This window comes from Artemia sp. Qi Xiang Cuo, chromosome 19 (assembly GCF_049724085.1).
Source record: "Artemia sp. Qi Xiang Cuo chromosome 19, ASM4972408v1, whole genome shotgun sequence".
Taxonomy (NCBI): Eukaryota; Metazoa; Arthropoda; class Branchiopoda; order Anostraca; family Artemiidae; genus Artemia; species Artemia sp. Qi Xiang Cuo.
The window spans coordinates 12,950,392-12,975,438 of record NC_142812.1 but is presented as its reverse complement, the minus strand read 5'-3'; the positions used below and the strand labels follow the sequence as shown (position 1 = coordinate 12,975,438).

Here is a 25,047-nt window from a genome sequence, read left to right as displayed (position 1 = left end):
GCGGTAGTTGCTCTCCAATCCCTTTCAACTATTAAAAATGGTCCTAGTCCTTTCAATTTCCAATCAAATGAGCCTTTTTGAAGTTTCTACGACAAAACTTTCAAAAAACATTTCTCAAACTTACAAACCTCAAAAACATTTTCTATTTGGAAATCAACTACGCTGAACAAAATGGCTATCTCAAAATTTTGATTGGATATGTTTGGGGGAATGATGGGCGTGGGAGGGGGGGCTAGTGGCACTCAAATCACTTTCGACTATTCAAAAGGGCACTAGCCCTTTGAATTTCCAATCGAATGAGCCTTTTTTGAAGTTTCTGTTACAACACTTTCTATAAAACCCTTATATGCCCCCAGGTCATAACTTACAACCCTTGCCCTGAGAGTTGGGGGGGGGGAGTGTCCTCCTTAAAAATAAATTTTCTATGTAGAAATCAACTACGCTGAACAAAATAGCTATCTCAAAATTTTGATTGGATGTGTTTGGGTGAATGATGGGCGTGGGGGGCCTAGTCGCCCTCCAATCACTTTCGACTATTAAAAAGGGCACTGGAACTCTCAATTTCCAATCGAATGAGCCCCTTTTGAAGTTTCTACGACGACCCCTTCCATATGAAGTGTCCTGCTCTAAAGGAAAAAATAATAAATAGTAGGCCTACATTGTGCCAACATCGTTCTTATATTCCCTCAGGGCATAACTTAAAAACCTTGCCCCGAGGGTAATGGGGGAGTGTCCTCCTCAAAAATGAATTTTCTATCTGGAAATCAACTTTGCTGAAGAAAATGGCTATCTCAAAATTTTGATTGGATGTGTTTGGGGGAAGGATGGGCGTGGGGGGCTAGTTGCCCTCCAATCACTTTCGACTATTAAAAAGGGCACTAGCCACTCCAATTTCCAATCAAATGAGCCCTTTTCGAAGTTTCTATGACAACTCCTGCGATACGAAGTGCCCAGGTATGGAGGAAAAAAAAAAAAATTTTGCCCACATTGTTCTTTACTGCCTATGATTTCAGATCGTCTTGGGTTTCATTTATTTATTGATGGTTATTTCGTGGTATTTTTACGCATGGAAGATTATTTGACTTTATTTCTCCTCATTTTTGGCGTGATGGAGCCCTTTACTTTTCTTTTAAAACTTTTTTTTTGTGGAAAAATTTAAAATTAATTTCACGAAAAAATGCCAAATCCAAAAAAAAAAAAATTATCCACTTGTTCTTTGGCCGAAAAAAAACCTGTATTTGCTTGTCGGTTTATTTTGTTTAACATGGGGCTTAAACGTTGAAAAACTGACCTAACTAATTTCATTATCTTAATTTGGTTATGTACCCAAGATTTTGAATTAAGGGGGGGGGGGGGTCAACCAGGCAAATGTAATTCTTAGACATGGGCCTTATTAATTGTAAGTAATTTTTGTATTTCAATGCTAAGATCCCAAGACTACTGGTTGCTGCCTTGGTTTTCTTAAATTCGCTCTTTTGTGTAGTCTTTTATTTAGGGAGACAGGCCGATATTGACTCTTTGGCCGTCTTTTATAAAGTAAATTTTCACTTTCCGTCCCTCCTTTCATTAGGACAACATTCTTATTTATGGGATTGACGACCCTTTTTCCTCTCTAAAGTGGAAGGGGAACATTTTTGTATCAGCTTGGGATAGAATAAATCGGGTGAGAATCGATTTTAGGAATCAATGGCCTCTATTGAATCAATCTCGTTTAGCCTCTCTTCTGTTGAACAAATTCACCTTTAGCATTGGAACAGATGTTGGATAAGATGGTAATCCCTGCCGAGTTTTTTTTTTATCATTTTGTAAATTTTGTTTTTTTTAGAAATTGTGGAATTAAATTCTGTCTGATTGTGTCAGGAAAATCATACAAGAAGAAAGAAAATGAGAGAGGGAAAAGGAAAGGGAAAAATCAACTCATTTTCGGGTCTTAAATTAGGACCTTAGGACACAAACTAATAGCATTAGGACTGGAAATAAATATGATAAGAAAAGAAAAACTTGTTAGACCTGGTAATGGCAATGTTAATATGCAAGTTTTCATCAGTTTGGAAAACAGCCAGTATTAAAGCTTAAAATTAAAGAGCCAGTTGAAACATAAGTATTATTTAAATACCTTAGCCAGACTTTTGATTTACAAATGGAATTTTTATAATTTTTATTTTTTTCATATTTTTCATTTTTCAAAAATTAATTTTATAATTTTTCAGCTGATACCTATCTTGCAGTCTTTTTCCATTGCTTTTTTTTTACAGAAATTAAACAAAAAAACAAGCTTTTCAAATGAAAGTAATGAGCAACTTCAAAACGAACAAACCTAAAATAAACAGAAATTATTCTGTAGAGGGGGTGGTTCTTTTCTCAGCCCTTCGCTCTTTGTGCTAAAATTTTTTAGTGAATTAAAAATATGTATTATTCCAGATAAACAGCCCTTGTGTTTTGAGAAGTCGTTCTTATGGAATTGAGACAAATAGTTGAAATTTAGTGTAAAGAGTGTTGGATCCGGGAAGGAATATCTCTCTTCATATACTGAATAATTTCTTTTCATTTTAAGTTTTAATGTCGTTCCTTACTTTCATTAAAAAAATGCTTTTAGTTTGATTTCTAATTGTTTTTCATTTTATGCCCGGGCTTATCCAAAATATCCCCCTTATAAACAACCTCACCGCTTGCTGCTATATTATATATATCAATGCTTGTAAATTGGTTGGTAGCACAATAATTTGTCTGAGGATCAGGGTTGCCACCCCTAGTGATTTATCACTATTTCTATGGATTTTTAAAATTGCCTAAAGAAAAATATCGCTAAATCAGCCCATAAATCACTACATTATTGAAGAAAATCACTAAATTAAACAAAAGTTCACTAAAATATAGTGTTTTTTTCACCGAGTGGCAACCCTTAATTTGTTTTACTGTAGCACAGTTTATAGAATTATCCAGTAAGTTTATCGCAGATCATTTCTGGTCTTCATTCTCGGTACGAACAAAAAGCTCCTCCCACTTATTTCTACATTAGCGGGTTAGTCTGTTTCCGTCAATCAATGAGAAATGGTTACAAAGTGCATTATTCGTAATAGCGGGTTTCCACTTCCTTCATGTCCTAGAGAAATCTGACTTGTCTACCCGTGAAAAGATCTAATGCCGCTTATGTTTATATCTGCAAAAACGTTCTCTGGAGCACTCGCACCTTGGTCCGGGTTTTTATAATGGGTGAGATAGGGCATGATCATACTGCTAATTCTATAAACTGTGTACTGTAGTAACAAGTGACTAAAGCGATCGCTGATATATGAAAAAAAATAATGTCAGAAGATTATGTAGGATGAACTTGAAATTTAAGTTAAATTCCCAAATGGAAGAACATAGTTGCTAAAATGTTTAATTCTTTTTTCATAAATCGTACCAATTTTGGTAGGCACATAGCTTTTTATGCGTAACTTTAATGAATTTTAGGTATTTAGAATCACCACAAAAAAACAGATCTTTTTTATGTATAAATTATTATTCAAACTCCTTTTTGTAGAGTTCAGCCACTATAAGCTCAGGTAACTTCTTACTTATAGTTCGCTGATACAAACTATTTAATCAATAATCTTTTCAGGTTCAAAATCGAGCGGCAATGTATGTTACGAGCAGTTCAACACCCAGGGAACAATTAATGGCCACTGTGGTATGGATGGATCCAACAATCTTATAAGATGTGAACCTGAGTAAGCAAAAGCACATACAACTCTTCTATTGCTTTTTAAAACCTCTTTAGAAAAATCTATAAATGTGGCTTGAAATTTATTTTGAAGTTCAACTTTTGAAATCTTAAAATTTGACTTACACCCTTTCCTATTCAAAACATCTTTGTTCAATATACCGAGTAATGGGGTATAGCCTGGTTGGGTACCGGTCTAATTCGGAGTAAGTCAATTTTTCTTAATTACACCTCATTGTAGGTTATGTGATCAAGTGAGCAGTTTCACTTACCTTGGTAGTATTATTAGTAAAGATGGTGGGAGCAGTGAAGATATTAAAATTAGAATAGCTTCTCTCAGGGTGATTTTTCACAACTAAAAAAAGTTTGGAAGAATAGGAAGATAAGTCTTCAAACCGAGATTAGAATATTAGAGACTACAGTGACGACAATAGTTAAATATGGCACTGAAGCACGGGCGCTTAAAAAAGCGGCTGAAGATTTGCTAGATGTATCCCAGAAAAATTGCTTAAGGATTGTTCTGGGTATCCGGATGACTGACCGTATCATAGGCAGTGCGCTAGCGACTGCTAGCGCACTGCCTATGATATGGAGGACACTCTCCCACAACCCTCAGGGCAAGGGTTTTAAGTTATGCCCTGGGGGCATATAAGGTTTTTATAGAAGGCGTTGTCGTAGAAACTTCAAAAGAGGCTAATTCGGTTGAAAATTCAAAGAGCTAGTACCCTTTTTAATAGTCGAAAGTGATTGAAGGGCAACCAGCCCCCCCCCCCACGCCCATCATTACCCCAAACACATTAAATCAAAATTTTGAGATAGCCATTTTGTTCAGCGTAGTTGATTTCCAGATAGAAAGTATGTTTTTGAGCAGGACACTCCCCCGCAACCCTCAGGGCAAGGGTTTTAAATTATGCCCTGGGGGAATATAAGGTTTTTATAGAAGGCGTTGTCGTAGAAACTTCAAAAAATGCTCATTTGATTGGCAATTCAAAGAGCTAGTGCCCTTTTTAATAGTCGAAAGTGATTGGAAGGCAACTAGTCCTCCCCCCCCACGGCCATCATTTCCTCAAACACATCCAATCAAAATTTTGAGATAGCCATTTTGTTCAGCGTAGTTGATGTCCAGATAGAAAATATGTTTTTGAGGAGGACACTCCCCCACAACCCTCAGGGCAAGGGTTTTAAGTTATGCCCTGGGGGCATATAAGGTTTTTATAGAAGGCGTTGTCGTAGAAACTTCAAAAAATGCTCATTCGATTGGAAATTCAAAGGGAGAGTTCCCTTTTAACAGTCGAAAGTGATTGGAGGGCAACTAGCTCCCCCCCCCCCCACAAACACTCATAATTCCCCCAAACACATCCAATAAAAATTTTGTGATAGCCATTTTGTTCAGCGTAGTTGATTTCCAGATAGAAAACATATTTTTGAGGAGGACACTCCCCCCAACCCTCAGGGCAAGGATTATAAGTTATGCCCTGGGGGCATATAAGGTTTTTATTGAAATTAATAAAAAAAAACTGTCCGAAAAATACGTTTTTCAAAGAAAAGTAAAGGCCATTTTAAACTTAAGCTCAGCAGATACAAATACCTGTTAAAATTCAAACTCAAACGACCAGAAATTACTATTGAAGAATAAATGAAACCAAAACGAACAGAAATTAAATAAACAATCATATAAACAAACAAGCAAAAAACATAAAACAAGTAATAATATAAATTAATAAATAGATCTTAAAGCGATCAATTCTTAAATTGAATATGAAAGTTAAGCTTAAACTGAAAACAAATATTTTGCTATTAAATCATAAATGAAGCTTAACGAACATAAATTAAATAAAAATCAGTGAAAACAAACATACAATATTTATTAATGTAAATAAACAAACAAGTCTTAAAACAAATGAAACTTAAATTGAATATGCAAATCAAGTTTGAATCGAATAAAAATAACTACAAACAAGAGTTTGGGTATCGCCTCACTGCAGAAGCATAAAACCTACTGCGTCATTGGCGCTTTAATGAAAACAATTCTTTCATTAATTAAGATTTTAGGGAATAAATATCAGCATATGTAGATTAAATTGACAATGCACATTTTTTTTCAGTAAAATCATTTGAATTTTTTTTTCAGTAAAGTACAAATTATATTCTGGCTTTTAGAAAACATAGGGGTTTTGAACTCTACTCATATTAAGATATGCTCGTTTTGAGTTTTACTCTAAAATTTATTTTAATATTTGTTTGTTTTGGGTTTCATTTATCTATTGATACTGATTTGGGATAGTTGTATGCTTGGTAGATTATATGATAGTCCGGACGCCAGGTGTTGAAAGTGTGAATCATACCACGACGGAATGGGGCTGCTACGAGAATTAGCCTACCCTCCACCCCCTAAATTGACCATGAGGATTCAAAAATACCAATGGCACTTGCTTGAGAGTAGTGGAACACTCCGAAACTTGACATTTTATCATATTTTGGTGTTTTATGCAAGAAAATGCATGTTCCACATAGTTTGAGGTGCAGATTTCCGCTCAAATAGAAATGTCTAGAATCCATAGAATGTTTTCAAAACAAACCAACTCGATTAGTTAGAAAAAATGGCAGAGTTAAAAATAATGGCAAAACTATATGAGTCTTGAACATTCTTGGAAAGTATAAACAAAATCAAATTGAATATTAGATAAATAATGATATTAATTGTTGAAAGATCCATCAGTTCAAGATTTTTTTTTCACTGTAATTTTATTTTCATTTTCAATGCTGTAAGAACTGGAAAATAATAAATTTGTAATATACGAGCAATTCGTCTTCAGTGAAGCACCAATGACGCAGAAGGATTTAGGTTTTTACAGTTAAAGAAGGAGGCAGTATCCAAATTTTGTTTGTAGAGAAACAAATATATATTGTCATTATATTTGTCATGACTAATCTTGAAAAGAACTAATAAGTTAAACTGATAATTTGATGCATAATGATATTAATTGCTAAAAGCTCATCAGTTCAAAGTTTTACTGTAATTTTAATATTTATTTTCAATATTAAGTACAAAAGAAAACATTTGTAATATAATTTGTTTTCAGTAAAGCGCCAATGACGCAGTAGGTTTTAGGCTTCTACAGTGAGACGATACCCAAACTCTTGTTTGTAGTTATTTTTATTCGATTCAAACTTGATCTGCATATTCAATTTAAGTTTCACTCGTTTTAAGATTTATTTATTCATTTACATTAATATATATTGTATGTTTGTTCGCATTGATTGTGATTTAATTTCTGTTCGTTTTAAGTTTCATTTATACTTTAATAGCAAAATATTTATTTTCGTTTTAAGCTTGATTTTCATATTCAACCTAAGCATTACTCGCTTTAAGATATATTTATTCATCTATAATAATACTTGTTGTATGTTTTTTGCTATGATTGTTTTTTTAATTTCTGTTCGTTTTGGGATTCATTTATTCTTTAATTGTAATTTCTGGTCGTTTTGAGTTTGAATTTTAACAGGTATTTGTATCTCCTGAGCTTAAGTTTAAAATGGCCTTTACTTTTCTTTGAAAAACGTATTTTTCAGACAGTTTTTTTTAATTAATTTTTGTTCGTTTTTGATCGCAAAAAGTTTCGAATTTTTATGGCATGGGGGGGGGATGCTTACTGTCCGATTATTCTTGACTTTAAAAAACGGATCTAGAACTTTCAATTTTAATTGAATGAGGCTTTTTTCAAAGTCTATACGATTACCTCTTTGATAAAAACTTTATATATGAACAATAGACAGCTTGCATAACTTGTGGACAGCGATTGACAACAATGAATGGATTGAAAAAATAGCTCCAATAAGGGGGTTTAGACCATTTCACTTGATAACACAAAGGGATCACGACTGTTTGGAATTGACCTTAATAGGCTTTGTGTGCCAAAGCAATTTTACATCTATCTCAGAGTATGTATTTTAACCTTATAATTGGATAATTATAATAGATTTCCTATGTGTTCTTCCCATACAAAACCCCTTCCCATAAGTTAAAAACCCCCTTTAATAAGTTATGCCCCAGGGCATAACTTACGACGCCTACCCTCGGGCCCTGGTGGGCTGTGTCGACACCGGAGTTTTTGTTATCAGAACTTTGAACTATTTTAACAAAATGTCTATTTCAAAATTTTTACCTGATGCATTCAGGGCGTGGAGGAGGGGGGGGGGGCTAGTCACCCTCCAATCTCTTTTGACCATTAAAAAATGAACAAGAACTTTCAATTTTCAGTCAAATGAGACCTCTCCAAAGTTTATACAAGCACCCCTTCCATAAGAAATAATGAGAAAAATTCGGAGAATCCTTAAATTACAACTCTTGCCCTGAGGGCTGCGGGGGAGTTGTCATCCTCCAAGACCTAATTTCTAGAACTTAAAACTACGTTTAATAAAATGGCTGTCAAAATTTTGATTGGATGTGTTCGGGGGAAAGGTGGGCGTGAGAGGGGGGGTTGTTGCCCTCAAATCACTTTCGACAATTAAAAAGGGCACTAGCCCTTTGAATCTCCAATCGAATAAGCTTTTTTTGAAGTTTCTACGACACCGCCTTCTATAATAACCTTATATGCCCCCAGGGCATAACTTAAAACCCTTGCCCTGAGGGTTGTGGGGGATTGTCCTCCTCAATAATATATTTTCTATCTGGAAATCAACTATGTTGAACGAAAAGTCTATCTCAAAATTTTGATTGGATGTGATTGGGGGAATGATGGGCGTGGGGGGGGGGGCTAGTTGCCCTCCAATCACTTTCGACTATTAAAAAGGGCAAAATCCCTTTGAATTTCCAATCGAATTTGCCTTTTTTGAAGTTTCTACGACAACACCTTCTATAAAAACCATATATGCCCCCAGGTCATAACTTAAAACCCTTGCTCTGAGCGTTCTGGGAGATTGATCTCATCGAAAGCGTATTTCTAATTTGGAAATCAATTACGCTGAGCAAAATGCCTATCTGAAAATTATGATTCTATGTTCTTGGGGGAATTTTGGGCGTCGGGGGAGGGGGGGGGTAGTTGCACTCTAATTACTTTCGACTCTAATTACTTTGCACTCTAAGCACTCTAGTTACACTCCAATCACTATCCACTATTAAAAAAGACACTAGCCTTTTAATTTCCAATTTAATGAGGATGTTTTGAAGTTTTTACGACGACTCCTTCTACACAAACATTATATGCCCTCATGGAATAGCTTAAAACCCTTACCCATATGGTTGTGGGAGTGTGTCTTCCTCGAAAATATATTTTTTATGTTGAAATCATCTACGCTGAACAAAATGGTTATCTCAACATTTTGATTGAATGTGTTTGTGGGAATGATGGGCGTCGGGGGGGGGGCTAGTAGCCCTCCAGTCATTTTTGACTATTAAAAAGGGTACTACCCGTTTAATTTCCAATCGAATGAGCCTGTTTTGAAGTTTCTACGACAACGCCTTCTATAAAAACCTTATATGCCCCCATGGCATAACTTAAAACCCTTGCCCTGAGGGATGTGGGGGAGTGTCCTCCTCAAAAATACGTTTTCTATCCGGAAATCAACTAAGCTGAACAAAATGGCTATCTGAAAATTTTGATTGGATGTGTTTGGGGAAATGATGTGAGGGGGGGGGGGAGGGGGCTAGTTACAATCCAATCACTTTCGACTATTAAAACGGGAACTAGCACTTTAATTTCCAATCGAATGAGCCTGTTTTGAAGTTTCTACGACAACGGCTTCTATAAAAACCTTTTATGGTCCCAGGGCATAACTTAAAACCCTTGCCCTGAGGGTTGTGGGGAAAGTATCCTCCTCAAAAATATATTTTCCATCCGGAAATCAACTACGCCGAACAAAATGGCTACCTCAAAATTTTGATTGGATGTGTTCGGGGGAATGCTGGGCGTGGGGGGGCTAGTTGCCCTCCAATCATTTTCGACTATTAAAAAGGGCACTAGAACTCTCGATTTCCAATCGAATGAGCGCCCTTTGAAGCTTCTACGATCACCCCTTCCATATGAAGTACCTCTGGAAAAAAATAAATAATAAATAATAATAAAACATTGGAGCCGTATGGCCTTTAATATAGGCAACACTACAGCGTTGCCTCTGATCATTACCGTAGAAACTTGAAAAAAGGCTCATTCGATTTGAAATTCAAAGCGTTAGTACCCTTTTTAATGGTCGAAAGTGATTTGAGGGCAACTAACCTCCCTCTCACGCCCACCTTTTCCCCAAACACATCCAATCAAAATTTCTAGATAGCCATACTATTCAACGTAGTTGTAAGTTTTGAAAATTAGGTCTATGAGGATGACAACCCCTCCCCCCAGAGCCCTCAAGACACGGGTCGTAAGGTATGCCCTGGGGGCATATGAAGTTTTTATTGAAAGTGTTGTCATAGAAACTTCAAAAGGGCTCATTGAATTGGAAATTGAAAGGGCTAGTGTCTTTTTTAATAGTTGAAAGTGATTGGATAGGGACTAACGCCCCTCTCACGCCCACCATTTTCCCAAACACATCCAATCAAAATTTTGAGATATTCATTTTGTTCAACGTGGTTGAACGTTTTGCAAATTAGGTCTTTTAGGATGATAACCCCCTCAGAGCCCTCAGTGCAAGGGTTGTAAGTTATGCCTTGGGGCATATAAGGTTTATATAGAAAATTGTTGCATAAATCATAGGCAGCGCGATCGCGCTGCCTAAGTAAAGAACGGGGACACTCGAGAACGAGACAAGAAACGGGGACTAGGTAAAGAGTAGGACACTCCCCACAGTCCCCAGGGCAAGGGTTTTTAATTTATGCCCTGGGGGCATATAAGAACGATGTTGGCACAATGTATTATTTTATAATTTTTTCCTTTAGAGCAGGGCACTTCGTATCGAGGAAGTTGTCGTAGAAACTTCGAAAAGCGCTCATTGAATTGGAAATTGGTGTGGCTTGTGCCTATTTTAATAGTCAAAAGTGATTGGAGGTTGACCAACACCCCTTCCACGCCCACCATTTCCCAAAAAATGTCCAATCAAAATTTTGAGATAGCCATTTTGTTCAGCATAGTTTATTTTCAGATATAAGTTATGTTTTTGAGGACAGTCTCCCTTAGGGCAAGCCCTTAGGGCAAGGGTTGTAAGTTATTCCGTGGGGGAATATAAGGTTTCTTATAGAAGTCTTTGTCGTAGAAACTTTAAAAAAGGCTCATTCGTTTGGAAATTCAAAGGGCTAGTGCCCTTTTAAATAGTCGAAAGTGATTAGAGGGCAACTAACCCGCCTCTCACGCCCATCTTTTCCCCAAGCACATCTAATCAAAACTTTAAGATGGCCATTTTATTCAACGTAGTCTTAAAATCTGGAAATTAGGTCTTTGAGGATGACAACCTCCCCCCCCACACAGCCCTCAGGGAAAGGGTTGTAAATTATGCCCAGGGGGCATATAAGGTTTTATATAGCACATTGTCGTAGAAACTTCAAAAAGGGCTCATTCGATTGGAAATTGAAATAACTAGTGCCCTTTTTAATAGTCGAAAGTGATTGGAAAGCAACTAAAACCCCTTCCACGCCCAACATTTCACCAAACACATCCAATAAATATTTTGAGATAGCTATTTTGTTCCACGCAGTTCAAAGTTCAGGAAATTATACCTTTGAGCAGGCCACTCCCCGCACAGTTTTCAGGGCAATTGTTATAAATTATGCCTTGGGGTTATATATCTTTGTCGTAGAAACTTGAAAAAGGGCTCATTTGATTGGAAATTGAAAGGGCTAGTGCCCTTTTTAATAGTTGAAAGTGATTTGAAGGCAACTAACCCCCCTCTCACGCCCATCTTTTATCCAAGCACATCCGATCAATATTTCAGATGACTATTTTGTTCAATGTAGTTGATTTCCAGATAGAAAATGTGTTTATTGAGGAGGACACTCCCCCACAACGCTCAGGGCAAGGGTTTTAAGTTATGCCCTGGGGGCATATAAGGTTTTTATAGAAGTTGTTGTCGTAGAAACTTCAAAACAGGCTCATTCGATTGGAAATTCAAAGGGCTAGTGCCCTTTTTAATAGTCTTAAAACTATAAAGTCTTAAAAAACGAAAAGATTCAAAGTGTTATTTTCTTTTTCCCTGAAAAAACAATGTCAATACAAAACGAACAGAAATTAATTAAGAAAACTTTTTCCACAAAATAAGTTTTTCAAAGAAAAGTAAAGAACTCCATTAAACAAAAATGAGGAAAAATAAAATCAAATAATTTACCAATCGTGAAAATACCACAAATCAACATCGATAAATAAATGAAACCCAAAACGAACAGAAATTACAATAAATAACCGAGTCAAACTCAAAACGAGCAGAAATTAACATAATTTGGGCGCAAAACTCCTATGCCTTCCCAAGGCCAGAACAAAATTTGCACTTTACTGAAAAAAATATAAATGTTTTTACTTTTATAGATTTAATAAAGAAAATAATATTAACATTTTGATTACTAAATATCATTATATGTATATTAAACTGACAATGCACATTCATTTGTATTTTTTCAGTAAAGTGCAAATTTTTTTATTTTCAAATTTTCGGTTATTTATTGTAATTTCTGTTCGTTTTGGGTTTCATTTATTTATCGATGTTGATTTGTGGTATTTTCACGCTTGGTAGATTATTTGATTTTATTTTCCCTCATTTTTGTTTAATGGAGTTCTTTACTTTTCTTTGAAAAACTTATTTTGCAGAAAAAGTTTTTCTAATTAATTTCAAACAATAGTCTGTACGAAAAATGTGGTTCAATACCGCTCTCTATGGCTAAAATGAAAGATGGTTAGGGCACGTGAAGGGTTCAAAGCACCTGCGGATGAAGCATGACAGATTGCCGAAGATTATTCTTTTCGACCAACCGTCTAGGGCTAAACGGAAAGCAGGTCGTCCTCGTCTGGGGTGGGAGGACGTCATAAAGAAAGATTTAAAGGAAATGGGAGCTTCATGGGAGGGTGTAAAAAGGGAGGCTTTTAATAGATTGGGACGGAAGAGCGTGCGTAGCCGTGTTGGCCTCAGGCGGCTTGGTGCTGTGGTGAGTTGTTAGTGGTATTAGTGCACCTAATTGTATTTTCTTCCTCAATATAATATGCCTTATATATCTTTTTTAATCCATTATGGTTACATATAAATCATAAGCGTTCAAATAATTGCATAACTAAAAAATACTGCATTATTTAATACAAATTTGAAATGATACAACATATTAAAAATCATACCTAGTATAGTTATAGTTGTAAAATGCATATTTATTAGTATAAAATTATAGCTAACAGGGTACTTCGTCCCGCTCCTAGTCCCCAGCTTTAGATATAGCTTCGATGGGTGAGGTATCAGTTAATTGTTACAAAATTAGACCATATCAAATTTTATCTGTGGAAACCAAATGACCAAACCTCGTAATTACAAAAAAAAAAAAAAAAAAAAAAAAAAAAAAAAAAAAAAGACGGTGACGAATTACATCAAAACAAAAAAAAAATAACAAGAAAACCAAAATATATATAAAAGCAACCAGTATGTGATTAACAAAGTACAAGACCCCTGTGCCAACATCCCTGTAGCTACCACTGAGCAATTTGTTTTAAGGGTTGCTGAATATACTTACTTACTTGTAATTGTGGTGGAAATCTTTTTTTTTTACCACCTCGCCGGTGTCCAGGATCTTAAAGTGGACAAGTCAGGCTTACCGTAGCTCTTGATGTACCTCTAGACGAACACACAAGTCAGCGAAGAGCCTTTAATCATCCCTTAGGTGATCAGCAGTGTATATATCTTCCCACTATTGGTTACCACTTGTGTGAATAGTGTGCATTTCTCTGTTGTATGTGATTCGAAGCCTATATTTTGACCTTCCCTGTCTACTTTGCCTTCCTTTTGCCACAGGAGAAGCATGTTGGGACGTCTGGATGCTAGTCTGTCCTAGGTCCTATTATTCTTGTTGTTTGACCACATCACGCTCGTCTGTCTGGTTTAAGCATTGCCAAAATTCTATGTTTGGCAATATTTTTTTGTTTATTTTTTGTCAATTGTTTATTCTATGAATGAAAACAACAGCAGAGATCTAAAAGATAAAATTTTTAAAATAAAAGCTGAATAAAGATGAAAAAAGTCAAAGTTTTGAATTTGGTTGCTCCTCGCTAATAAAGAATATACTATTTTCACCTATCAGCTTAACAAACCGTAAAAAAATCAAGCTATAATTTTCCTGAGAAAAAAAAAATCTCTGATTAGCATTAATTGCTTCTTTGCTTTTTTCTTGTGCTATGTATTCATTCACCTTGAAATTTTTATTACTATTTTATGAATGGACTTACTTTTCAACATTTAACTTTTATTACCTCTTTCATCTTACTTGGAATTCCTTTTCATCCTATTTAAGGGGGAAGCAGCAAAAGAAAGAAAGAGGTCGAAAAAGAGGGCGAGCAGAATCAAAAGTTTCCCAGCTTTTGTTCAGTTTGAAAACTTTTCGAGAGACTTGGTGCTCAATGAGCAATTCCAGAGGTTTTTTTCTGACAACTCAACAGAATTTGTCAGCAACAGAAGTCAACAGTGTCAAAAACAAAGAGCAGAAGTTGTTTGTTTATTTGACCAGTGTCATCAGTGATGTATATAAAGAGTACAAATCGTTAAAGGAATAAAGTTCATAAATCATAAGAAATAATGCATACTTTTAATTGATTGAATTTGAAAACTGGATGGATTAGATAAGATTAGCCTGATGTAAAGCCAAATTGCTCAAAACACAAATCTGAGATTAATTTCGTTCAAATCCCGTACTCCAAAATTGATAACCCAAATTCAATAAAAATAAAATAATAAAGTACAATAAAGTATATCAGTCAATAATCAAGCTACATTAATGATAAAAAGATAATATAATGATAAATATATATATATATATATATATATATATATATATATATATATATATATATATATATATATATATATATATATATATTTATTTATATATATATATTTGAAAACCTCTTTGAAAACCTCAATATATATATATATATATATATATATATATATATATATATATATATATATATATATATATATATATATATATATATAATTTATTTATATATATATATATATTTGAAAACCTCTTTGAAAACCTCTTTTTGAATATATATTTATATTCAAATAACATATATATATATATATATATATATATATATATATATATATATATATATATATATATATATATATATATATATATATATATATATATACTCATATATAGTATATTTCATATTATATATAAAAATAAATTAATAAAGTATATAAGCACAATAAAGTATATCAGTCAATAATCAAGCTCATTAATGATAAAAAAAGTGACTAAAATAAAGAAGACAATATTGAGAATATTGACGTTGAACCAAAGGATAACACAATTTAAATTTCTACCTATGGCCTGAACCGCTTCCGAGTAAAAATAAAATACCTTTGCCTAAACATTTTTGGTAGTAAAAACGGTAGTATTAGTAGTTCAAGGTATGTTATTTTTCGACCTCTGGCTATAGAGGAAAGAAACATGAATATAAAATAAACATTTTATTACAAAAACTAATTTACAATCAAGGTTGTTTCCTTACATGATCACCTTTATGATTGAGACATTAACATGCCCTATCCTTAGAAAAGCTTTGTAATTCCCTTTTTATAAACTGAAGCTTCGAAAGACTTTAAGTGCGGTGAATGAGTTGTGAACTGTGACCAGCTTCTTCAATCCAAGGAAATTGGTGCTAAAGTCGTTATTCCATGTGAAAAACAACATTGAGGCACTTAGTGGGTAGTAGTCCTTTCCCCGCCAACTTTTTAGCAGAGAGATAAGGATGAGAGACCTTGGTTTAACAGGAAATACGAAAAGATTTTCAATCGGTATGAGTAGAGAACTAAATTTGTACAGTAACTCGTCTAACGCTATCACCAGCTTTTAAAAACAAAAATGTTTCACCTTATTTGAGTTGGAGTCATGCGAAGATTTTCAATATTTACGATTGGAGGATACCCACAAAATGTTCTTTGGTCTTGTACCTGCCTCCACCCCTTGTGGAACTGTCTGTTTCACCATTTTCTTTTTCTTATCTCAAATTTTAAAGAATATAACTAAGGTATCGATAGTGTATCGATAGGTATCGATAAGGTATCGATTTAGGTGTCGATAGTGGATAAAATTTATCCTTCGCATCACATTATTGGATTCCTGCTCTCCCTTCTCCTAATCTAGGCTAATTTAAGTACCCCAATTTGGGGATACCTCAATTTTGGGGTACGAACCCCAATTTTGGGGTTCGCTAAATAATTTTGATTAAAACACATAATCATTGTTTTCATTCCATTGTACTGCGTATTCATCAGCAAAATATTTTTTTTTTCAGGAATGTTAAATGTGGATCCCTACAGTGTGAACTTGGTTCATCAAGTCCAATCATTCAAGGCATGGAGAAATTATATTCAAGGACAATGCTTGCTATGGGAGGTACAGAAAAGGAATGCAAGTAAGAAACTTAAACTCTTTTTAATTTAATTTTCTTATAGTCTGACTTACAACGCCAATAACGAAATGCTCTTAGTATTTAAGGCTTTCTTAGGCTTCCCATAATTTTAGTTTTCACTTTACATTATTTTTTCACCTTCTTTCACTGTTTTCTTTCAGCGATCATGTTTCTTCCGTCCTGGTAGTTTGTTCGTAACCTTCGTCTGTATCTTACCTTTAGCCTATTTAATGTGGAAATTATTTAATTGCTTAATTTATTGTTTTTAAGTTAATTAATAAACTTAACTTGAAACTAGTAAGCTTGATAAATTTAAATTCAATAATTAGTAAACTAAACTTTAAATTAGTTTTTTTATTCAAATTAAATGTTTGTTGAATTTGATTTTTAATTTGTTATTTAATACAGTTAGTCTCTTTATTGTTTTCTTTTGCCATAATGAACATCTGAGCCAAAAATATTCGTCTAGAGGTGTATGTATAATGATTCTTTCAGAAACTTCATGGTAATGAGCTATAAGTAAGGAGTAACTACTGAAACTTTAAAATAAAATGTTTTTATAACAATAAATACAGCAAAAGAATCAGTTTTTTTATGGTGAGCACAACCACACAAAACCTTTCAAATTTAAAATACCCATAAAGACCAACGAGCCAGAGATAATTTGAGAGATTTTCAAAGAAGTAGGGAAACACCTACAAAACGGCAGTTGATCCTGACGAAAGTTGCATTATCAAATATGGCCCTTAAGAGAGCCCTATTGCAATGATTTCAAGATCTTATCTACAAAATGTGTGAATTTTACTTCTTTTTTTTTAGAAGAAAGATCATGGATGCATCTTTAGTTGTGTTTTTCAAGGGCTATCATATCGAACCAATAGACCTAAAAATTCGAGAATAGAATCGTTTGAACAGAAAGTAAATTGTCAGCGCCCTTTTGCGTAGGCAAAAGGATTGTGCCACAGCAAAGGGCCATTTTACAGCACAGAACAATAATTTTGGCCGAAAGAAAACCAAGTTTCTATCGATTTGAACTTCTAAGACAGCCAATCGAGTTCGAATTATCGAGAAATTTATATCGAGCTTAATTAAAAAAAATTATAATCGAAAAATAAAAATTTATATAAAAAATTTCTTTTTTTATATAAATATTATATAAAAATTTTTTTGTAAAATAATATGAGAAATTTTTAAAATATTTTTTTTTATATTTTATATAATAAAAACCGATATAAAAAATTTTATATCGATATTAAATTTTATAAAATTTTAATATTATATATTATAAAAAATTTAACATTAGATATTATAAAATTTTTAATTTTAAAATTATAAATTTTATAAAAACAAAAATATATATTATCCTTTTAAGAGGCATCGATATTTCACGATTCTTAAAGAATCAATTACAGTAATCCATAAAACAAACAGTTAATATATACATTTTGTTTAAAGTCTAAATATCTAAACTTCTTAACTTGATATTTGATGCATAGTTAGGCATAGTTATGCATAGCGATGTATAATCGCCTATCAGCTGTTATGGAGGTGGGTCATTTTGTAGGTGTGTGTGTGGGCCCTGTACCTCAAAAAGTTAATTTTTAAGCCCAAATTTTCAAGCCATCTGTGAAGATTCAGACAATTGCAGAAGAGGGCGGGAGTAAAAATAAATCTTTACTCTCGCTGCGTTTGGACTAAGAATGAATGTAGGTGGTGCGGGGTGATAGCTCCACTTCTATTGCGGAAAAAATTATCTTTGTCTAATAAAATTTTACAGTAACATTCCAAGCTTCTAATATCACAAGCATTGAACCCGCCGGTTCCTTTTCAACTGAACCCCTGGTTTGGTTATACTGTTTTGTCCTGGGTAATTGGATAGATGAGTAAGGTTAAGACCTCATTTAAGTGCTCATTTATCTCAATTAATTAAAAAAAACTTTTTCAACAAAAATAAGTTTTTCAAAGAAAAGCAAACTCCATTAAATTTTCAGAACTTTCAACTACGTTGAACAAAATGGCTGTCTGAAAATTTTCATTGGATGTGTGTCGGAAAATGGGGGGCGTGAGAAGGGGGTTAGTTGCCCTTTAATCACTTTTGACTATTAAAAAGGGCACTTGCCCTTTGAATTTCCAATCGAATGAGCCCTTTTTCAAGTTTTTACGACAAAGATTTCAATAAAAACCTTATATGCCCCCAGGGAATAACTTATAGTCTTTGCCCTTAAGACTGTGGGGGGAGTGACCTGCTCACAGGTATAATTTTTCAGAACTTTCAACTGCGTGGAACTAAATGGCTATCTCAAAATTTTGATTGGATGTACTGGGGAAATGGTGGGCGTGGAAGGGATGTTAGTTGCCTTCCAATGACGTTTGACTATTAAAAAGGACACTAGCCATTTCAATTTCCAATCGAATGAGCTCTTTTTGGAGTTTCTACGACAACGCGTTCTATAAAAACCTTATATACCCCATGGGCATAATTTACAACCCTTGCCCTGAGGGCTGAGGTTGTCATCCTCAAAGACCTAATATTCAGAGCTTAAAACTACGTTGAACAAAATGGCTATCTAAAATTTTTGATTGGATGTGTTTGGGGAAACGCGGGCGTGAGAGGGGGATTAGTTGCCCTCCAATCATTTTTGACTATTAAAAAGGGCACTAGATCTTTGAATTTCTAATCGAATGAGCCTTTTTAAAGTTTCTACGAAAACACTTTCTATAAAAACCTTATATGCCCTCAGGGCATAACTCACAACCCTTGCCCTGAGGGCTGTGGGGGAGTGTCCTCCTCAAAAACATAATTTCTATGTGGAAATCAACTTTGCTGAACAAAACGGCTATCTCAAAATTTCGTTGGAAATTTTTTGGGAAATGATGGGCGTGGAAGGGGAGTTAGTTGCCTTCCAATCACTTTCGACTATTAAAAAGGGCACAAGCCACTCCAATTTTCAATTGAATGAGCCCTTTTCGAAGTTTCTACGACAACTCCTTCGATACAAAGTGCCCTGGTATGGAAAAATACATTGTGCCAGCCCCACTCTTGAGGGTCCAATTCTAGATTACGGTCGTAATTCCAGGCGTGTACCTGAAAGTGAACTCTATAGCTGTGAAATGCTGCAGAGTTGGATGTGGGAGGTAGCTGCTCTGGGTGAACAAAAGCCGTTGCTGTGACGAGCTTTCTTTCGAAGAGCTGCTTTCGAAGCTCGTTCAGATTTCCCCCTTCTTTCCACCATATATTATAAGAAGTGCGTCTTCTCCGGCTTCCTTGACTTCGATTTTTGTTGCTGCCTTCTTCATAAAGACCTTGGCAGATGCTCGAAAACTTTCGTCTTCTATCACTTTTTTCAGGGTAAGACCTTTTCTGATGTTGTGGACACGTGATGTAGAATCACACCCAAGGAATGCATGGGCAAAGAGGATCACACCACATACTTCTTGGCCTAATCTTTTTTTCATTTCATGAACATCCCAGCACCCTCGCTCTTTATTTTTCTTTGGCTCTGGGGCGAAGTACACCTTGTTAGTGGAGACATCACAGTGGTAGCAGAGAAGGACCAGAAGATCCGTATCTTCTCCAATAACGGCAGTTACCTTCTGTTTAGCTGATTCGATAGCAGCTTTTCCATATGGCACGTCTGCATCACTGGGGGCTTGGACTACAAAATAGCCTTTTTGCCGGAGATGAACTGCAAGCGCACTAATGAATCTTGACTTGTTTTTCTTGTTCCCGAGAGATTCTTCTTTCTTAACTTTCAGACGCATGTCATTCGTGAAGAAAACCTCGCGACCAATCGTTCGATTACGATACGAATGGGCCATATCTTTGATGGAAGGTCCACTATCATACCCATCGAAAACAACAGTTGCGCCAGGGTACTTCCGCAAAATATACAGAGAGTAGCTCTGTAAGATACCCGCATATGTGTCATTTTTTATCCATGGGACTCGGTGCAATAGAGATCCGCCGTCAAGTACGTAGTGTGTCCCGTCGTTCAGCACACACGGAATTTCTTCGAGTTTGCATGCAAGTGCAATGGCCTTGGCGAATTCGGCCTTGTTCGGCACTCTCGGCATAAATGAGCTGTCAAACAGAGCAGCGGGATACGAACAAAGTTCATACCGGAAGCACTCTGATTCAGAAAGTCTTGTCCTTTTGGCTAACGCGATGAAGCGTTGGAATAGCAAAGCTGTATCCAGTCGCTTGCAATCTCCTCCAGCTGTTTGCGTTGTTGGTATCTGGACTGCCTGTTCCTTTCTTCGGAAGACAAAATCCATCGCCACTTTTCCAGTCATAGCATCAAGGATTTTTAGCCCGACAGCCTTCGCACAGTCAACGTTTGCAGATTCATATGCAGTCAAACCGGTAGCAATGCTTCTAAGCTGGGTATCCCCTCCGAATGGTGAGCCATTTTCAAAGTACGTGACCATCGCGATAGATCATACAAAAATTAGAGAAATGTAAAAAAAGTGGAGAAAGCATTAAAATGTGAATTAAGAAGGTGTGAAATGGAAGCCATGGATGAAACTGCCAAAGATGCAGAAGATGAAGCTAGACGGCATAACAGTAATATCTTATCCTGGTACGTTAATAAATAGAGAGGGAATGGTCAATCTGAACTTGTCCCTGCTACAGATAGGAAGGGGCCCCAAAAAGGGGGAAGTCATAATAGTAGAAGATGTATTCTTGCCGACACAAGGTTTGAAGAGTTAGATTAACATCATAAGCAGTGTCAGGGAACTTCTATGGAGGGATGGGTGGCAAGTTTTACCAGCACTCTGCTTTATTGATGTTTAAATTGAAACATTGGATTTTATGTTTATTTATGTTATTGTTTGTTATGTTATTGTTATGTTATGTTATATTTATGTTTATTTTAATTTGTTTAACAGTTTGTGATTACAAACTGTTAAACAAATTAAAAGGAATTGGGATTCCTTAAATTAAAAGGAATTGGGATTCCAAATTAAGGAATGATTTGTGCTGATAGTAATGAAAACTCTAAGAAAGGAGTTTTGGTAACAATTTTTAAGGAAAGAATTGTTTGGGGTTGAGGCTTGGGAGAGAGATGAGATAATGCATTTATTAGCAAGGAAAGATATGGGAGGTATAAAGAGATTTGGAAGGTTCCTGACGATGGTTATAGAACATAGAGAAAGGTTTATTTTTTTGAAGATTAGGGATGAGAGTGATATTTCACTAGCTTAGATTATAGTTTTGTGCCAATTTATGCTTGTATGAAAGTGTCTTTGTTCTTGTGACCACGGCCCTTTGGGCTTTTGTGTCAATAAATTCTATTATATTCTATACACATTAAAAGAATCGACTTATCAAGGTGATTTTAATTTATAAATTTTATTAAGTTAAAAGTTACCAACAAAAAGTTACAGGTCTAAGGAAATTCGCTAATTTTTTGGAAAATTAATTCAAAAAAACTTTCCGAAAAATATATTTTTCAAAGAAAAGTAAAGGCCATTTTAAACTTAAGCTCAGGAGATACAAATACCTGTTAAAATTCAAACTCAAAAAGACCAGAAATTACTATTAAAGAATAAATGAAACCCAAAACGAACAGAAATTAAATAAACAATCATAGCAAAAAAAAATTCAACAAGTAATAATATAAATGAATAATTAGATCTTAAAGCGAGTGATGCTTATATTGAGCATGAAAATCAAGCTTAAAACAAAAAATAATATTTTGCTATTAAAGTATAAATGAAACTTAAAACGAACAGAAATTAAATAAACAATCAATGCGAACAAACATACAATATATATTAATATATGTGATTAAATATATCTTAAAACGAGTGAATCTTAAATTGAATATGCAATCAAGTTTGAATCGACCAAAAATAAATACAAACAAGAGTTTGGGTATCGCCTCACTGCAGAAGCCTAAAACCTACTGCGTCATTGGCGCCTTACTGAAAACTATATGAGTCTTGAACAGTCTTGGAAAGTATAAACAAAATAAAATTGAATTATATTAGATATATAATGATATTATTTAATGAAATATCCATCAGTTCAAGATTTTTTTTTCACTGTAATTTTTATTTTCAATGCTGTAAGAACGGAAAAGAATAAATTTGTAATATACGAGTAATTCGTTTTCAGTGAAGCACCAATTACGCAGAAGGCTTTAGGTTTTTACAGTTAAAGAAGGGGGCAGCAAGGCCGTATCCTGGAGGGGGGGGGTTACCCGGTTTGAACCCCCCCCCCCCTCCCCCCGAAACTTTTGACCGAGTCGAAAATTAGTCGAAAATTAGGTAAATCTTAGTAAAAGCCAGTAAAATTAGTCGAAAACCGAGTCGAAAATTAGTAACCCCCCCCCCCCGAAAAAAAAAATCCTGGATCCGCTCTCCGGGGGCAGTATCAAATTTTTTTTGTAGTTAAACTATATTTGTACTGACCAATCTTGGAAAGAACTAATAAATTAATATATTCTTAACCTTAAAAACAGATCTAGGACTTTCAATTTAAGTCGAATGAGGCTTTTTTCAAAGTCTATACGATTGCCCCTTTGATAAAAACCTTATATATGAACAATAGACAGCTTGCATAACTTGTGGACAGCGATTGACAACAAGGAATGGATTGAAAAAGTAGCTCCGATAAGGGGGTTTAGACCATTTCACTTGCTGACACAAAGGGATCACGACTGTTTGGAATTGACCTTATTAGGATTTTGTGTGCCAACGCAGTTTTGCATCTATCACAGAGTATGTATTTTAACCTTATAATTGGATAATTATAATAGATTTACTATGTGTTCTTCCCATACAGAACTTTACCTTATTAAAGTATTTAGGGTGGGGGCGGTGTACTTGGCATAAAGAATAAAACTTTAGCATAGACAGTAGGAGAGGGGAAGGGTGAGGTTGGATACTCGTGCAATATGGGGTGGAACTTGACTTATCTCCTCCGTTCCCGATTTAGGAGATTAGACAGACTCATTGGGATGTGGAATGTTGGACCGTTTGAGTTGTGGAAGACGTTAATATACTCAAAAATACTTTATATTATCAGTTATTGCAGGATTGATTTCATTGATTGTGGAATGGTGAGCCCCCTGGGACATCATTTGGGTGAGCCTCAACTCATAATATGCAATTTTGATTAATAGATCTGTGTTAAGTGCATATATTATTCTATATATGTTATTTTCAGTTATACTTTTATCGCATTGCGTTCATTTTTAAGCCTTGAGATAAAAACTGAAACCTTAGCGTAGACAGTGGTAGGGGGAGGTATCCCCCCTCACATGCATAATTGAGCAGCCACAGAGGCTGCTTACAAATGAAAATTTCATTTCATACAAATGAAAATAATCTGTCTCTTGAAAATGTCTTTTTTCAAAAGAAACGAACAAAATCGTTTAAAGGAACCTGAAGTGCTATCATTAACATTTCCGTTGATTCTTTATTCCCCTTACTTTCAGATGTAAAATTTTGAATATTATCGAATGGGTTTAGTCGTCCCCTCCCTGAATAATTCACATTTGGAAATTTCCCGCCCCTGGGAAATTCCTCCCCCCTCAAAGAACATTTCATTTTCCTGCTGATAATTCCCCCGCGTTAAATTCCACACAGCAGAAATCTATCTATTAATTTACATTAATATGTTTTGTATATTTGCTTGCATTGATTATCTATTTAATGATTGTTTGATTGTTTATATGCAATCAGGGCACGACTTGCAATCCCTACCTGCGGGCCCTGGTGGACTGTGATAACACGTGAGTTTTTTGTTATCAGAACTTTGAACTATTTTAGCAAAATGTCTTTCTCAAAACTTTCATCTGATGCATTTAGGGCGTGGAGGAGGGGGGGGGGGGCGAGTTGCCCTCCAATCTCTTTTGGCTCTTAAAAAGTGAACAAGAACTTTCAATTTCCAATCAAATGAGCCCTCTCTAAAGTTTATACGAGCATCTCTTCCATAAGAAATGGGAAGGATTCGCAGAATCCTTAAATTACAACCCTTGCCCTGAGGGCTGTGGGGGAGTTGTCATCCTAAGACACCAAATTTTCAGAACTTAAAACTACGTTTAATAAAATGGCTGTCTCAACATTTTGATTGGATGTGTTTGGGGAAAAGGTGGCGTGAGAGGGCTGTTAGTTGCCCTCAACACACTTTCAACTATTAAAAAGGGCATAAGCCCTTTGAATTTCCAATCGAATGAGCCTTTTTTGAAGTTTCTACGACACCGCCTTCTATAAACACCTTACGTGCCCCCAGGGTATAACTTAAAACCCTTGCCTCGAGGGTTGTGGGGGAGTCTCTTCCTCAAAAACATATTTTCTATATGAAAATCAACTACGCTGAACAAAATGGTTATCTCAAAATTTTGATTGGATGCGTTTAAAGGAATGATGGGCGTGGGGGGGGGCTACTTAACCTCCAATCACTTTTGACTATTAAAAAGGGCACTAGCCCTTTGAATTTCCAATCGAAGGAGCCTTTTTTGAAGTTTCTACGACAACGCCTTCTATAAAAACCTTATATGCCCCCAGGGCATAACTTAAAACCCTTGCCCTGAGGGTTGCGGGTGATTGTGCTCCTCAAAAACATATTTTCTATCTGGAAATCAACTACGCTCAACAAAATGGCTATATCAAAATTTTGATTGGATGTGTTTGGGGGAATGATGGGCGTGGGGGGGCTAGTGGCCCTCAAATCACTTTCGACTATTAACACGGGCGCGATCCCTTAGAATTTCCAATTGAATGAGCCTGTTTTGAAGTTTCTACGACACCACCGTCTATAAAAATCTTATATCCCCCTAGGGTATAACTTAA

The 25,047-nt window shown here is 35.2% G+C and overlaps 1 protein-coding gene across 1 annotated transcript in view; it reads left to right on the top strand.

The window, feature by feature from the left end:
* The window catches only part of LOC148940513 (disintegrin and metalloproteinase domain-containing protein unc-71-like), a 426,194-nt gene that overhangs the window by 247,573 nt on the left and 153,574 nt on the right, over window positions 1-25,047 (top strand). Inside the window, exons 8-9 of the mRNA XM_089104806.1 lie at window positions 3,605-3,713; window positions 16,129-16,248. Of these exons, the coding sequence (XP_088960932.1) occupies window positions 3,605-3,713; window positions 16,129-16,248 (229 nt within the window). The remainder of the gene's footprint in view (window positions 1-3,604; window positions 3,714-16,128; window positions 16,249-25,047) is intronic.